The sequence below is a fragment of the Corvus moneduloides genome, chromosome 5 (genome assembly GCF_009650955.1).
Source record: "Corvus moneduloides isolate bCorMon1 chromosome 5, bCorMon1.pri, whole genome shotgun sequence".
In the NCBI taxonomy this organism is placed as follows: domain Eukaryota; kingdom Metazoa; phylum Chordata; class Aves; order Passeriformes; family Corvidae; genus Corvus; species Corvus moneduloides.
This window is the reverse complement of record NC_045480.1, coordinates 25,136,212-25,153,109: the sequence shown is the minus strand read 5'-3', so window position 1 is coordinate 25,153,109 and position 16,898 is coordinate 25,136,212. Positions and strand designations below refer to the sequence as shown.

Sequence of the window (16,898 nt, the reverse complement as noted above, 5' to 3'; positions counted from 1 at the left end):
TACTATTTTTATGCATGACTTCTATGCAAAGTGACAAACTCTGGTAACTCTGTGTGGCAAATGATCTCACCCTATCTTGTCAAACTATGTATCCTTAAATTACACATCCTTGCAAACACAAGTCATGAGAGAGAATGTTTAAGATACAGCTCTGCTCCAGCTGTGGGCTTCCGGAGGGGAGAAAGAAATGCAATCATCCTCTTTCTAATGGCACCACACTGGCCATAGGAACAGCTCAGTGGTGCTCGTCAGTGTGGTGCTGCAGTGTCATAGCCATGCAATGCTCTGACATGAGTTGTCTTAGACATGAGTAAAATATTATTCTATATTACACAGAAGAGAGTGGACATGAAATCTGTCCTCTTAGAAATCAGCAGAAACATTTCATCTGAGTTCTCAGGAGAAACAATATCCCCTACAGAAATGAATAAGACAATGACAACTGTCTCCTCTCATATCCCAATGAATTAAACTACAGAAACATACAGCAACATTGTCAATAAACAATGATGTCCTGCCTTCTTGCCCAGCAGTTTGAATGTTTTTTCTGGCCTTTAAGACCATTTCAAAGAAAATAAACAAGGAAAGAGACAAAATATTACTTGGTTTCTTACAGTTATCTCTTTTGTCAAAACTAATAACTGGTTTCAGTAAGTGGTTAAGTGGTCAAGGAGGGGCACTGCAGAAATCTTTCCTGAAATCTTTCCTGTACATTTGTTTGCATGACCCTTAACTTCCACAAAATTCTTACGTTTGAAGCACAACACATCTAGATTTCTAGGAGTCTTTTCTCAGTCTGGCCAACACTCTCAACCCAGTGGGTGGGGGGTGGATGTGCCTCCCCTACCACTAGCCATGTAAGAGCTAAAGGACTTCTCTCTAAACACAGATTTAGGGTTAGTCTATAGCAAATGGAGTGAGGAAAGTAGCACCATGGACAGATCCCTTCTACCCTGAAAGAGTTATCACAGACAGGTCAGATGAAGTGCTGTAGATATGTGTATGTTACTGCTTTAAAGCAGAGAAGTCTTCACTACTGGTTTAAAGACCTTGACCAAGCTTTGCATGACTGGTCATCTTGATCACAGCACACCAGTGAGGAAGTGACAGACTGCAGCTATCCACCTGCGAACTGATGACTTTTACCCCCAGGCCTGAAGTCACCCTTGTTTAAATGAAGAACAAGTTGGGCTCCTGCCTATGTGGCATAATTAATGGTTGAACTGTTAGCATTTAAAGGATTATAAAAAAAACAAAGCTAAAATGTTCCCATGTATGAACTACCCAGCTTAACAGTCACGCTTAGACCTGGCACTGGTAGTCAGAGAAATGCAGTCAGGTTTAGACCTTGGTTTTCACTGGCAAATGCAATTGTACATCTCTCAGCCAATGCATGAGCACAAATCTGGGCTCTAATATATTCCAGCAGCACAGCCTGCAAATACATGCATCAGAAATCTGGATGCAGGTGAGCTGTGGCTCTCGCTAGAAACAAATAAATAAAAACTAAAACCTCTACTGCTTAAATAGAGTACAAATTGAGGTGCTTCACAGCCAAGAATCCAGACACTAATGTGTTCCAAATCAGTGTCTGTCATCTGGATCCTAAAGGCAGCTGACTTTTTTTCTGCTCTGAATCACCCCAATTCCATAGTCAAGATAGAGAACATGTTTAGCTTCTCTGAAAATCAAGATCCCAGTGTGCCCTGCCACTGTAAAGCCTCACAATATCAAATACAGCATTTGTGTCCCACCAGGACCCATTACATTTGTGCCACCAACACAGCTGAACGCTGGTTTCTTCTGTGCCCTCAATCAAAAGTCCTCTTCACTCATATTAAAGGCATGCTGATAGAAAGAAGATGGGGGAAAATGCTGTCATATGCATCCTGCTGGATGCTACTCTTGGAAGGATGACCATCATTCTAGCACTGCAAGTGTCGACCGGAGCGACAGTGTAAGAGAGGCAGAGGCATTTGGGGGAGGCTCGGAGATTTTCATGGGGGGGAAAAAAAATAATTTCAAACCGAAGCCAGTCAGCCAAAGCGAGGGGAGGAGCCGGGCAGGGGCTTGGCTCTTCCCTGGGCCGAGCCTGGCAGCGCGGCAGCGCTTTGCCAAGTGGCAGCCGGCTCCGGCGGCCGCTCGGCCCCGAGGCCAGCGCGGCTGCGGGCCCCGCGCCCCGCCGGGCGGAGCAGGCAGGGCCGGGGGGCGCTCGGGTCGGGTCGCGCCGGGCCGGGCCAGCCCAGAGCCCAGCCCGGCCCAGCCCGTCCCGCCGCCGGGGCAGCGAGGGGACGCCCGGGCCGGGGTCCTGCCGCCCGCTGCCGCGCCGGAGGGCGGCGGAGCAGCGGCTCCGTCCAGGCGCTTCCGGGCGCGCCGGGCGGCGGGGGAAGCAGGAGAAGGAGGAGAAGAAGGAGGAGGAGGAGGAGGAGGAGGAGGAGGAGGAGGAGGGAGGGAGGGAGGGAGGGAGGGAAGGAGGGGTGGAGGGAGGCCGGCTTTTTTAGGAGGGAGACCCTCCTTCGCGGCCGCCCGCTCGCAGCCATGGCTTTGAAGGAGGCGGGCGGCAGCATCCTGCCCATCAGCGATATGGTATCGGGGCCGTCGGGCTCGCCGTTCCCCGAGGTGGTGGAGCTGAATGTGGGGGGCCAGGTGTACGTGACGAGGCACTCCACGCTGCTCAGCGTCCCGGACAGCACGCTGGCCACCATGTTCTCCCCGTGCCGGGGCGGCCCGGCAGCGGCCCGGCAGCTGCCCAGGGACAGCCGGGCTCGCTTCTTCATCGACCGCGACGGCTTCCTCTTCAGGTACGTGCTGGATTACCTGCGGGACAAGCAGCTGGCGCTGCCCGAGCACTTCCCCGAGAAGGAACGGCTCCTGCGGGAGGCCGAGTACTTCCAGCTGGGCGACCTGGTGAAGCTGCTGTCGCCCAAGGTCACCAAGCAGAGCTCGCTCAACGACGAGGGCTGCCAGAGCGACCTGGAGGATAGCAACTCGCAGGGCAGCAGCGACCGGCTTCAGCGGGCGGCGCTGGACAAGCGCTCGGGCTTCCTCACCGTGGGCTACCGCGGCTCCTACACCACGGTGCGGGACAACCAGGCGGACGCCAAGTTCCGCCGCGTCGCCCGCATCATGGTGTGCGGTAGGATCGCCCTGGCCAAGGAGGTCTTCGGAGAGACCCTCAACGAGAGCCGTGACCCCGACCGGCCCCCCGAGAAGTACACCTCCCGCTTTTACCTCAAATTCACCTACCTGGAACAAGCCTTCGACCGGCTCTCCGAGGCGGGCTTCCACATGGTGGCTTGCAACTCCACCGGCACCGCCGCCTTCATCAATCAGTACAGGGATGACAAGATCTGGAGCAGCTATACCGAATACATCTTCTTCAGTAAGTGCTGCCCGCGCCCCGGTGTCGTCCCCCTCGTCCCCGTCCCCGGCGGGTGCATGGCGGTGTACCCTTAAGTACAGCCGCAACCCTCAGCCCTTGCTGTCCCAAAGCAACATGTAGCTGGAGAGAGTTGGGGGCTGCCCCCTTTCCCCTCACTCCGCTCTGGCACCGCCATAGTTCAAATTTCATTTTGCGCGTTGTGGGGGAGGGACAGGACTGCCTAAAATGCCCCGTCCGGAGCTCGGCGTGGGAGTATTTCCCCACACACACTCCGTGGGGCAGCCTGGGCTGCTCCCGCCTTTCAGTGCCGAGGGGAGAGCCAGCCCCCATGTGTCGGGGTGTCCCGGGGAAAGTGTCGCTGGTTACGGATCGGGGGGCTACGGTCCCGGGGGGTGTCCCTGCCCCGCTGGGCGGGCGCGGTGCGCGGGGCGGGGCGGGCGCGGCTCCGGCTCCCTCGCGGAGGGTCGCGGTGCTCCCCGCTAGCGAGGCGGCGCAGAGATCCCCGAGCAAGGAAGGGCTTTAATATTTTATCGCTGCGTTTCCTTCAAGTGAGCGCACTGCGCCTGGGCACGGTCCCCGTGAGGGAAGGGGCAGCGAGGGCACAGCCAACTTCCCAAGGAGCAAGAAAGAGTCTGGCTCCAAGGCAGACGAAAATTGGAAAAGAGAAAATAAACCACTCCGTAGCCAGCACACAGCTCCTAAGCAACTTCACTGGTCGGCTGTGGGTAGCCTTAAAGGTTTCGGGTCACTCGCAGATAGGAAAACCGAGCGATGACGGATGAGTTTCAATCTGGCAAAGTATGTAGTGCTATGTAGGGCACTGGCTGAGCAGCGGGTTCGGGTCATGAAACCGCAGCTGGATGGAGAACACCATCCCCTGGCAGAGATTTGTCTTTGAAAGGCAGAGGCAGCCTTAAACATTACAGATGTGTTTGAGAGTCGAGCGAGCCGCTGGAAGAGAGAGGTGTTCTGTATTCACTTCTTTCTTCTCCTGCCTCTGTGCGGTCTCGAGCTCCCTGAGCAAAGAAGGGATGAACTGGCAGAGCATCTGCCTGCCTCTGTGGTGAGGTGGGAGATACAGCCTCTAACTAACTTCACTAGTAAGGCAGCTCAACAGAAGCAACCTGTTTGCCCAGCAAAACTGAACTTAGGCACAGTATTTAATAGAGGAGGGAAAGATGAATGGTTTTCTACTGGGAGGAGAAATTCATTAGTTTACATTGATGTGTATTGTATAGGTGGTGACTGCCCTTTGCTGAGCAGACTTGAGTACTCAGATCAATCTTTGAAACTGGATTAAAACAGTGTTTGAAGATTCATTGCATAACTTATCACTGGTCATATTTCAATAGGATATGTGGAAACTGAGCTCTAGAGGAGCTTCACATTCTCCTGGGTGGAATTCTATCAAGTATTTTACATAATTATGAAACCTTCTTTCTCAGAAAATTTAGCATAATTATTTTCTAAATAGTAAAAATTCCTTATTGAAATAGTATGTACTGTTTGCTTAGAAATAGATTTGAAAGTGCGTAATTTTTTCTGTGCATTTGTGATGCTCATAATGTTTTGGTTATTTTTTTGTGTGTATGTTGTGATGAGGTTGCTGTATAGAACAGACCTCTAATTCACATCAGTGTTGTAAATTAATCTCCAGTGTAATACCACTGATTTATGTGGAATAATGCCAGGGAGGAACTGGATGTTGTATGTCATGATTTTTGTTTTGGTTTTTAGTCTTCAAGCTTCTGATGTTGTGAAAAGTAAAACAGTTAGTTAATTATTTAAATTGATACAGTTAACTAAAATTTATGGTTTTGCTTAATTTTTTGGGTGAGGTGTTGTTTTGTTTTACTTCTGAATGCAAAACAATGGCTAAGATAAAAGTAGGCTGAAAACATGTTAAGCATATTTTCATTTTGATTGCTTGTTATGCATTTAGAAACCTTTTCATATAATGACTTTATACATCGTTGTATGATCAGATACATTTCTCTGAAATATAGCAAGATGGAAACAACACTTAAGAAATAACTGAAATGGGAACAGAAACATGTGAAACAGTGCCTGAAGTAAATGCTTTAGTTTTTTTTGTTGTCTTTTTTTTAGTCTGACTAGATGTCCAATTGATGGAGACTGTTGATAAAATAACACTTTGTTATAATAATAATTATGATATGCCCTGGATGGATTGTGTGTGTGCTGTTGCCTTGCCTGACAGCTGCACAAGAATCCAGCAAAGGGAGAGCAAACCTTCAAAGCCTTAATGCTCTGCACCAGGAGTGGGAAGAGGGATCAGGGCTGGTGGTTGTAGGCTCTCCAACAGCATTAGCAAGGGCCGTGTTCCTTCCTTGCTCACAAGCAGAGCTTAATACACAAAGAAAAGAGCAGTTGCTTTTCAATTTATTCCTTGCCAAATGTCCCATGAACCCCAAAAAGGAAGCAGTTTTAGATGGGAAGTTGCTGATTTCAAGAGCTCATGTCCAACCCAGCACTGTGTCTTACAGGCAAAAAAATATCAAGACAAAAGACTTTAGGGAGCCTATTCCAGTTTTGGACAGTGCCTGAGACTTAATTTGGTGCTGGCAAAGAAGAAACCTAGTTTTATATCCCACTGGAAAAAACTATACCTGCATTTGCATTTGTTATTCACAGCATGAGCATCTGCAACCAACAGCAACTGTATTAAAATCCATAGCAGTCACATAAACTTCTTTTTCACCGTTTCTCCTGAGGACTGTGGACAATTCTGTTTCCTAGTAATGGTAGATAGGAAAATGATTGGAAACATACATGAGGATATATTCATTCTGTCCATTTTCTTAGGTCATAAGTAGTTGAATGAGTTTCTCCCCAGGACCTACTAAAGAAAGACAAAGGTTAATCTGTGGCTTGTGAAATATATTTCAGGTCTGTTTCTAGAATCTTTCAAAATCTGGTAGGTTTTTTGAGTTGAAATGATTATCACTTTTCTAAAAAATTGTAAATTACTTTATATTCTTAAACATTCTGGAAGATCAAATTCACCTGGAATACTGCATACGTATTTAACTCATTTATGAGCTGTTTAATATCTAGGGATGGATGAGTTGTTGCAGACTAATTCTGATTGGAGAACCAGAGGTTGTTTGAAACTGCTTACCAGGAAATAATACTTCAGCCTTTGGCAACGTGTTATGACAAATACAAAACCAGACTTTCCTTCTTAGTATGTATACATCCTATAAAAGAAATATTAAGTTCTCTGCCCCCAGTAGGGCTATTGAGCTATCATGTATGCAATGACAGATTAATTTGTCTACACAGTTAGTACATGGCCAGAATTTAGCCTGTACCTTGCACTGGTGGCTTAGTCCTGAAAAGTGCTCATAGACTTGTTACATATGTCCATTAAAAATCCTGTCTCTGTCTCTTAATGGTCAGTTAAAGGAGTAAACTTCTATGTGGTAATGAAAAGGCTCTATCAGAGAGTACCACAAACTTTTTTCTTTTTGTTTTTGTTTTTGGTTTTTTTTTTTTTTGGCTCCATGCTATTAACACTCTCACCTTAGTACACGAGGATGACTTGGTTAGTGTAACATGAAATGCGTTTGCAATTTGGGAAGGATGCTCAAACTCCTCTGCTGCTTAGTTTCTCACTGCCATAGAGGATTAATTAATTACCTGTTGATATGCAATAGGTTATGACCTTCACAAAAGTTCCTTTTAACTGGAGACAGGAGACCTTGCTTCTTCCTGTGGCTGCAAGCACTGTAACATGTCTTCTGTTAGCTGACATCTTGGAGAGAAAAGGGTGAAATTTACATGTTTAATGTTTTTTGGGGGATTTTTTTTTTGGTGGTTCATGGTATCTCTCAGTACTGTTGTGTAATGCAAGACTGCCTGTGCATGCTATCACTAGTTTTTTTCTTCTGTAGAATCTAATTGGTCCTAATGGATTTTACATTTAACATCTGCTATGCAATGTGACTTAGGGGTGTTGAGAGTATTGTGCTCAACTGAAAGCTTACTGTGCTGAACTGACATCTTTATTATAAGAAGAATACAGTAATATTTCCTGAAAACTTGACGTGCTTTCTTATGTTGACACTCCTGTTTCACCTATGACAGTTTCTGTTTTCCTTTTCTCTTGTTTTTGTTTTGTCACAGGTGACATTAGCATGGATTTATGGTGCTTATTTTCCACTTGAAATCACAGCACTCTGAGATTACATTGGATGCTGTGGAAATTGTCATAATCAAGTGATAATAATTTTGTAATCAGATGGGGAATAAGCAGTTGGAAGCAATGAAGTTTTAGGAGACAATATGGTATTTTGACAAAACAAAACCCCAAACTCAAACAAAATGATACCAGCAACCCCCCCAAAAAACCCCACCCAACAACAACAATGAAACCTAACCAACATTGTTTGTGTCACTGCATGTAAAATACTTTGAGGTGTTAGTTGCTCTGTAAGTGCCAAATCCAGTTCAGTATCCTACTGGGATAGTGAGGGGTTGGGGGGTCAGCAGATAACCCTAATCTGCTCTTTCGCGGGTAGAGTGGTGTGAAAGCCATCCTGCAAGTGGTTACTGTGACCTTGTCAAGCTGTTCTCCATGATTGGCTGCATCTTTCGTAGAGTTTTTAATATGTGGAGTGTATTTGTGCTATATTTTTTAATCTGGATTAAATATATGTAAGACATTGAGGAGAAAAAGGAGACCAAGATAAAAAAGAGAAGGGTATTACTTCTCCATGACACATGGAGATAAATTTGGACAATTTACTTTGAACCTGAACTAGTGCCTCAAAGAGTACAGGTGGGGCAGGATGATGTGAAGGATTAAATCAGTATCACAAGCACTGTGTAGAAAAGCTTCAGACTTCTAACAGTATCACAATCTAGAAATGTTGTTTCTGACAGGACTATTGAGCAAAGCCCTTTAAAGAGATATTTTGTTGGCAGTCCTTTGGCTTTGGAAAACCGATGCAGAACTTTAGGATATTCTTTCTTATGATTCCAGCTCAACTCTTAATGCAGCTTAAAAATAAATAAAGAATAGACTGATCCTTATCTTGTCATTCTTCCAAAATATATGTTCCTGAATGCAAAGGGACGAACCAAAGTGTGCAGTCATAATTACTAATATGAGACTATTATTCTTATGCTGCCACTTGATATAACATGTGATAATCCAGTCTATTGAAACTGGTATTCTGATGTTAGTCATCATTTCAACCAATAGACTTTATTTCAGGATTATTTTAAAATATGAGATTAAAAAGAACTTTGAAAAAATTTGACTTTTTAATAAATAATGAAAATAACCTGCATTCCTCTAAAGATGGTATTAAGACACTGCTGCAGTGAAAAACTATGCCAGGAACCTCTTGATTTTTTTACACTTCAATCAAAATAAGCATAACTCAATACAATGATTTGTGATCACATTCTATCAATTGTCTCCAGTTTCTGGTCTTACTACAGTAAAATCATATTTTTAAGTATTGTGGAGCCTTTTTAATATTTAGAGCTGAGTGTTAAAAATTTTGTGTGGGATTTTAAAAATATAATCAGAGATTAACTAAGAAAATCAAGTATCCTGGATATTATGTACTAGGATCAATGCCAGATAAGGAATAAGAATTGATGGGAGCAGCTCTTATTTCTGATGTCAGGAAATGGAAACACATTGGTTTTGATACTATCCCAGATTGATACTTCTTGTGGATTACTTGGGGAAAAAAGTGACAGTGTTAGAAAAGCTGACTTTGCTGGATCTGTAGTATTTTGCAGGAAAACCGCTCCTTGGTGTCAGATCATTTCATAGATTTTCAAGGATTTATGACAGTAGTTGCAGGGAAATGTTTATTTTTCCATAGTAAGATGAGCAAATCATATTTTATTTTTTCTTTAGTGTCAACATGAAATTCTAGTTATCCACTGTTCAAGCACAGAAGTTATGCATACAAAAGCTTTCCTTTGAATATTGTTCCAGGCAGATGATTTAAAATTAAAATATTACTGCTAATAAAACATTTTGCAATATGTTTGCTCTCTCACTATGATATGGCTGGTATTTCACTATGGCTGGTCTTCTCCTTTGTTGCAAATACCACATTCATTATACTCTGGTGAGAATTTGTGTGGCAAACAAAAATTCACAAAGATTTGCACCAAGAGGGAGTTTATTGATTGTCACATTATCCCATTTCCTGCCATAGTTCCACATTTTAACACAGGTCTCCAGAAAAAACTCCTCAGGCAGTTCTCTTGGAGGTCAAAAGCAAGATTCTGTGGGTGCGAGGAGAGAAGAGGCACAGGAGAGGCTCTTCCTGGTCCACCTGAACACCAGCATGGCCTGGACAACGCGGCCAGAAGCAATCAGTCATCTTCTGGTGTGTTCCCAGTTTAAGGGCAAGCTCTGAATACCCAGATGGGTCGAGAAGGAAAGTGCACAGGGTGGTGTGCATCCATCTCGCCCCGCTGGGGTCCTGAGCAGCTCGAGGCTGCTGTGGTGCTTAGTGGAGCTTGCAGCCAGCTCAGCATTGCCCTACATTGTCTCAGCAACTCGGCAGATCCTGGGTGTCACACACTGCAGGAGAGGCGAACGGCGCAGCTCTGCTCTGCATTTGCTCTCAGATTTTTCTTCAGATTTTCTGTCTCCAGTTTTGGAGTACTTTACTGCTAGAGTCATGTAAGAAGTCTGTAACAGAGTTAAGCTGGCCAGGGTCATGTTTGCACGGCTTTTTCACACTCCAGACTGGTTATTTGGTTGGTGGTTATTTGACTATGATTGAAGAAAGTTGGAGGCACAATACCAGCTAAGATCCTAACCCAACAAACTGATGTTATTTTCATATCTAAGGATGATTTTCTTTCATTTCTCCTTACAAGACCTTTATTTCTTAAAGCATGTGGAGTACTAATGCCAGTCAAATCATAGCTCTTTTATAAACTGAGCCACTGGAAGTCCAGTGGAAAATTCTTAAAAAAAATTACTAGGCAAATTTCATTTTGCTTTAGCAAATCAAATGCTTCATGATGGATTTCCTGGGGAGGTTGTTCACTCCAGCTTGATCAAACTGCATGTTCTTTTTCAGAAGAAGTAATTTATACTCTACTTAAAACTCATATATTGAATAAACGTTAGGAGAAAAAAGTGCTATGTGTAAAATATTATCAGCAGAGATGAAGTACTTTCATTTAAAATCAAATGTATTATTTTTATTTTTTATTTTTAAGCCAATAATGGCCATTGCAAATTTAGCTTTTACCTCACATAAATTCAAGAATATTCAGTGAATTAATTCCTTTTCTTTTGTTTTCTTTGACCTAAATGGGACTAATCATGTATGTAAGGACTAACAGTGTGTGAAACTCAGAATCAAGTTCCATTCAAAATTGCAACTTCAGTGGGACTGAAGCAACAAATAGTCTTGTGCTAGTCCCTCACATAAAAGTGAAATTCAAACTACATGAGTGGTTATTTGGTTTCATAACTGTTTTTAATACACAAAATCCTGTCAAGAGTTAAGCAGTGATGAGTTGTAATTTTTATGGCAACTTTAGAAACTAATGCCATCTATTTTGGTTGCATTTTATCAGATTGTAGTAGCTAAACTTGTCATGTTTGTTACATTTTGACAGTGTAGCTTCAGAAGACATACTTAAATTAAAGAGTGCATCTTGCTGCAAGGTGCAACGCCATTCATATCATCACATCTCTAAATATTTTGGGAACTTCACCAGTAAAAACCACAGTGGTGTTAATGAGCTTCACGTTTCTAGCAACAAGCATTGAATACAATGCTTTAAAAACTTTTGTTCAAATATTATTTCTTTGTGAAATTACTTATATCTTGTCTTTCCCAGAGTTGCACAAAAGAGGAGATATGGCTTCAAAGATATGGTACACAGTGTTTGCCCATTCTTTGTGCTATGAGGTCTGCCTGGCCTTAAGCAGTGTGAAGACTGCTCTCAGTTACCACTGGTGCAATGATTCCTTCATCAATATCTTGCAGCTGAGAGTAGCTAGGTCAAAATGTAGTTGTGCCCTTTCTCATTGTTCCCAATATGCCTGAACCCTGTAGCAGAGGCTCTGAGCAAAAGAGGTGCAGAGACAGGAGCTGCTGCCTCTGGGGACTGCCACTGCCTCTGGGTTGGCTTTGTACTGCTCCAGTCACATACCCTGTACCTGACCTGTTTGCTGTCCCAATGACATGCACTTAGCAAATAAAGAAAACTAGAACAGCTTGTAGAATAAAAAATAATAGTACCTTCTTTTGAAGGGAATGGTACAACACTTTTTTAAAAAAATGCTGTGAATAACTCAGTCCAGAGGCAACAATTCAATTACAAGTGCAACTACACGTGGCAACCAGTGCACTGAAATAGGTATTCTGTGCACCTCTTCAGGGGTAGAAGGTGTGGGCTGGGAAACTGAGGGGAAAAATCAACATCATAATTGACTTTTACAAATGAAAGTAAATATTCCAAGTTTTCCCCTAGCATACATTCAGTTGTATTGTATTTAATATTTGCAGAGATGTTCTCTTTACATTAGCAGAAAGATATTATTCAGAAACTAAATCAGTCAGTATATTTTATTTTTTAGATAAGCAAACAACAATAACCTTCAGATGCATTTGTATCTTTTCTCTTTCATCCTTGCTGGGTTTTACTCTTTAGTATTAACAAATATTCCCAAAGAGAGAAGTGTTAGTGCTCAGGGACTCCTGTCACATTTTGTTGTAAACATTCTCCTGCAACTTAAGTTAATAGTGAAATTGTTCTATATTTTATTGAGTGTAGATGTATAGAGGTTCTTTTAAGGATTACAACTCTGTCACTGTATTCCACAGAAGTTATTAAAAGTGTACTATCATTCCAAAAGCTTTGTATCAGTGAATATTTTATATATGTCACAGGGATCTGTGAAACTCATTTTATTTAATGATAGGAGCAAAAAGGCCCAGAATTGCATATATTCATGATTACACAAATAATTTTTCTGCAAAAGGGTTACCTTCATAACCTCTTACTAACAGTTTAATTAAATTAGATTCCCCCTCTTTTGTTACTCAAATCATCTTTAAAACCACCATACCTGCAAAACTATGACAGCAATGACAAATGTTCATTTTGTGTATAGAGAAGTGTTATTCTTTAACACTCTCGTTCTTATTCCAAGCTTTTTCATTCTCATTGAAACTCATGAATACAAAATAATATGAAAATCAACTACAGAAGGGCCGGAAGGCAGATAAAATATATCAGTAAAATTGAGTGCCAACAATTTAATCAGTGTAATGTGTAGATAATACAGTAGAGAAAGATTAAAACTAAACAACACTTTTTGCTAGTTTTTCTTAGTAAACACATTTTCTTTCCCTTTCTTCTCACAGTCACCCTTTTATAGGCAGTCACTTCTCAGTATTGTCCTTTTCAGACAGCTGTTACTATTTCTGTTGTTAATGCCTGCTGTGGCTTTTGAGCAGATCTGAAACAAAGCAGAGGCATGGCTACTCTTGCCTTTCCATCTATTTTTGTCTCTTTCTAGTGTTTGGTAATAAAAATATCACTCATTCTGTCCTTCTAAAAATACCATTACACAGCTTTATAGAAATGTGATCAATATTGCTGAAGCCACATGGACTTCAGGGAGAAAAAAGCAAGAACAAAATAATTTAGCTATTTATGATGCAAGATAGAATGTGACTGTTGTTAAAGCAAGGTTGTTTTTGTCCTCTTTTGATTTCAGAATTTTGGCATCAAATCCCACACCTGCCTTTCTGCCTGACTTACCCATTTGAAGTACCCCTTCTTTGGAGCAGGAATTTTCAGAATCTGTATGTGTAGTTAAGCCTTATCATATTTAAAGAGTGAAACAAAACTCTTTAAGGAATGGAGCTAAGACCACTGTAATTAGCAATCCTGCTTGGAATTTTTACTTTCCCAGGACCCACAGACTTTAATTTTCTCTGTTACCAATCCCTCAGAAAGCTGTGCTTGTTCCCCTATCTTAATGTTGTCATAGCTTGCAAACATAAATTTCTCATCTTCACACTGTCAATTTGTTTCTGGGGATGCAGGAAATGAATATAACCTCTCCAAATCTTACAGACAGAGATAGACACAGTCTCTGTGGTTTTGTACCCCACAAAACATATGGAGTAGCAGATAATGATATCCTTTGGCTTCAAAATAACCCTGTAATTCTTTAGGATAGAAGGGACGAACTTTTCAGAAATGCTTATTTAGATATTCGAAGATTATTGGAATTTTTGAAGTTTTACCTCATAACCTGCTAAGTTTATGTCTTCATATGACTTTTAGCTGTCTAGTATTTCAGCCTCTAGTCATAACAACACTCACATTTTTATTCCTCTACTTTCAGTATTTATTTTTCCACCTGTAGCTGAAGTAGTTTGGTGTCTAAATTGGTGGAATTATGCCCCTAAGTAATTGCATCTGTGATCACATTTGATTACAGGAAGCAGAATGTGCTTGTGGCAGAGGAGATTAGGTTAAATGCTGTCTGTCTAATCAGATCCCCAGTGACTGTCTTCTGGCAGCATTTCCTTCCTAAATCCCACTTCTAGGGATGCCATGAATAAAAGCTGCATGGCCTGTGCAAGTCCATATCTTCAGAAGATGGTTTTGCTTTTCTGATTTGAGGGGTCTGACATGGACTTAGGAGCAAGGCTGAACACTGGTCACCCTTGCCAAAAGCATGTGTGGGGCTCATGGTGCTTTTGGGTGGGCTTGGCAAGGTGGGTGTAAGGCCATGGGGAACTGGAAAGTGTCTGTGCCTAGGCGTCTGCCATCCCAAGTGGGACATCTGGAATGGCTTCTGGGTGGGTTGGGGAAACCCAGTGGGTCTGTCAGGGCTCATGCAGCCCTGGGGGTGTCCCTGGGGGCCATGTCTGCACTCTGTGAATACCAGCAAATAAGCCAAGAGCTGCATCCTCCAAGGACCTCTGGCCAGGCACCATAATCACAGGTCTGCTTCAGTGCCAGAGCAGTGAGTCGGGGTGAGGTATTACACAATTTCAAAAACTTGTTATAGTGGAAAACACACAAGAAATAACTCATTGAGTTATTTTTATGCAGGAAAACCAAAGGGTTCTTGGTCAAAGGCACCAGTAAGACCAGTGTTGCATCTAACTAATATTTATGCAGTGGTATGGCACACTGTTTCTGTTCCTGCAACCATGCTGCTGAAGCAGCTTAAATCCTATAGTAACCTCAAACTTAATATAGTTAATCTAAATATTCTTTATTTGTCTGCAAACTATGGAAGGACAAAAGCAGCTGTTATAAGAAATTGATAACCTGGGATAAAAAAAAAATGGAAAAAAATTATTTGCTTTTTAGACTATGGCAAAATGTTTCATTTATAATTAATATTAATGATGTATGCAAGACTTAAAGGTATGAAGGAACCTGGGGTGGTTGCTTAGCTGCATTTTCTGAACACAGTAAAAATATTCTGAACTTTGAGAAGATATCCTTTGTTTTTTGAAGATATTTTAGTACATGATTTTGGAATCAGGATTATCCTTTGTCATCATAGTGAGATTACTAGCAAAAATAGTTAACCTTTTTAATGAACCATATAATGAATCACATTTGAGAATAATATGAGACTAAAATGACCTCCAAATCAATGCTTTCAATCTTGAATGTATTTTCAGAAAATCCAGTCAAGTTTACTGAAAATTTCCATCTGCACTTTGAGAACTAGGCAAGCAGCAGGGATAGACAAATTTGAATTTAGACTGCTGGTTTGGAAAATTTAGTTTTTCTTATCACCTCTGTGACTGGCAGTAAACCTCACTTATTTCTTTCCTTCCTTATCCTGTGGTTATAGCGTAGGTATAGCAATCCAGAAATTGACATTTACCGAAGTTCACCTTGATTTCTAGCAATGGTTAGCTCTCATTCATTAATTTGCTTAATTAAGTCAGTTTGTAACAGTGAAAGCAATACTAGTAAAAGCTATTTACTCTATTATCAAGCAATCATATAGCACGAGTGTTGCAAATTACGAGATAATTCCTGCTGGTCCAGAGCATGTTGCCATAATTTCTCTACAAAAAGGTATATGGTTTTAGACTGTGGATCAGGAAATTAAGAGTGTTAAATGTTACATGTGGTAGGCACATAACACTCAGCTTTCAAGCTTCTTAATAGACTTAAAAGTTCCTTGATAAATGGCAAAACATTTCCTCCATCATGGTAGTCAGGTGTTGGAACAGGCTGTGCAGTGATGCTGTGCATGTTGCATCCTTTGAGGCTTTCAGGACTTGTCTGGATCAAGCTCTGCTAAGTGTGGGTGCTTAAGTGACCGTGCTTTTGAGCAGGAGGTTGGACTACTCCTAAGTTATCCCGTGGTTCTCTTCTCTGATGTGATTTACATTGGCATTGGCTATTTGAAAACACTTCTCAGGAAAGGAGAAGTGAACTGCAGCAGGTCAATTAAGTAGATGCTAGAAAGCTATAAATTCTGATTATTCTCAAAGTCAAAAACTTCAAAGCTTTAGCTTTATGTTGTCTTTTCACTTACATCTGTGTGTCCTATCAGAATGGAAACAATTGCTTCAGGATAAAGTTTCTTATAGGATCTTCTGGCCCAAATTCAAAACCACAGAATGTTAATTAGGCCACAGTTAAGAAAGTACCTGAAAAAAATCATCAAACTGCATGTTGAATAGCACTGTGGTTGTTGGTCACACATTGCTTGAAGAAAGGACTCTCACAAATTTAGCAAATCACCACTGTTTAAACCTTTAATCATTTTTATTGTCATTCTTCAGAGGGATTCTGGTGCTATCTCTCACAAAGGTGACAGACTGCCTTGGATTTCTTTGGGTTTCTCTCCATTTTGATGGTTTTAATCAGTGTTGAGTCCCCTTATTGTGACATATTTTTTGCTGCTGTTTTTCAGCCTCTGTATTTGTCCCCTAGCATAGCTTGAATCAGTTTATGTAGCAACTGCAAAAATGCTGAAGAGGATTATTTTGGTAGCCTGGAAAACTTAAAAAAAAAAAAAATAAAGGAAATATGAACAATACAGAGTTACTTGTTAGAAATGCATTGCTGAATGGATGCATAGCATGAATACAAGCTAGTAAATTATTAGAATATTTCAACAGTTTGAATTTTTTCCTTCTTGAAATTTTAATGTAAGAATAGAACATGAGGCACTAGTAACTAGGATTATAAAAAAAAAATGTTGGATATTCCTCTTCCTTTTCCCCCATTACTGAAGAGATTGGTGAAGTGATGTAGCTGGAGGTTCTTTGTGCTGTTAAAAATTCCCTTATGTCAACAAACTAAAACAGAAGTATTGCTTGCTTTGACTGACACCTCATAGATAAATACAGATACATGGTCATAGAGAAGCAGCATAATAAAAAGATCTTAAGTGAGTTCTTTTGTCAGTTGTAGGTTGTCAAACACTTTAATATGAATGAAATTGTGTCAGTTATGCCTAGTAATATGTTTCCTTCTCAAAAGTTATTCT

General features: G+C 41.5%; 1 protein-coding gene across 3 annotated transcripts in view; it reads left to right on the top strand.

Annotated features, from left to right (window-relative positions):
- Positions 1-2,477: 2,477 nt before the first annotated feature.
- Positions 2,478-16,898, top strand: part of KCTD8 (potassium channel tetramerization domain containing 8) — a 153,988-nt gene continuing 139,567 nt past the window's right edge. For all 3 annotated transcript variants that reach the window (XR_004240318.1, XM_032109852.1, XM_032109851.1), the window contains exon 1: positions 2,478-3,382. Coding sequence is in view for 2 of the 3 variants with exons in the window: in XM_032109852.1 (XP_031965743.1) it covers positions 2,539-3,382 (844 nt within the window). In the remaining variant the exon portion in view is untranslated. The remainder of the gene's footprint in view (positions 3,383-16,898) is intronic.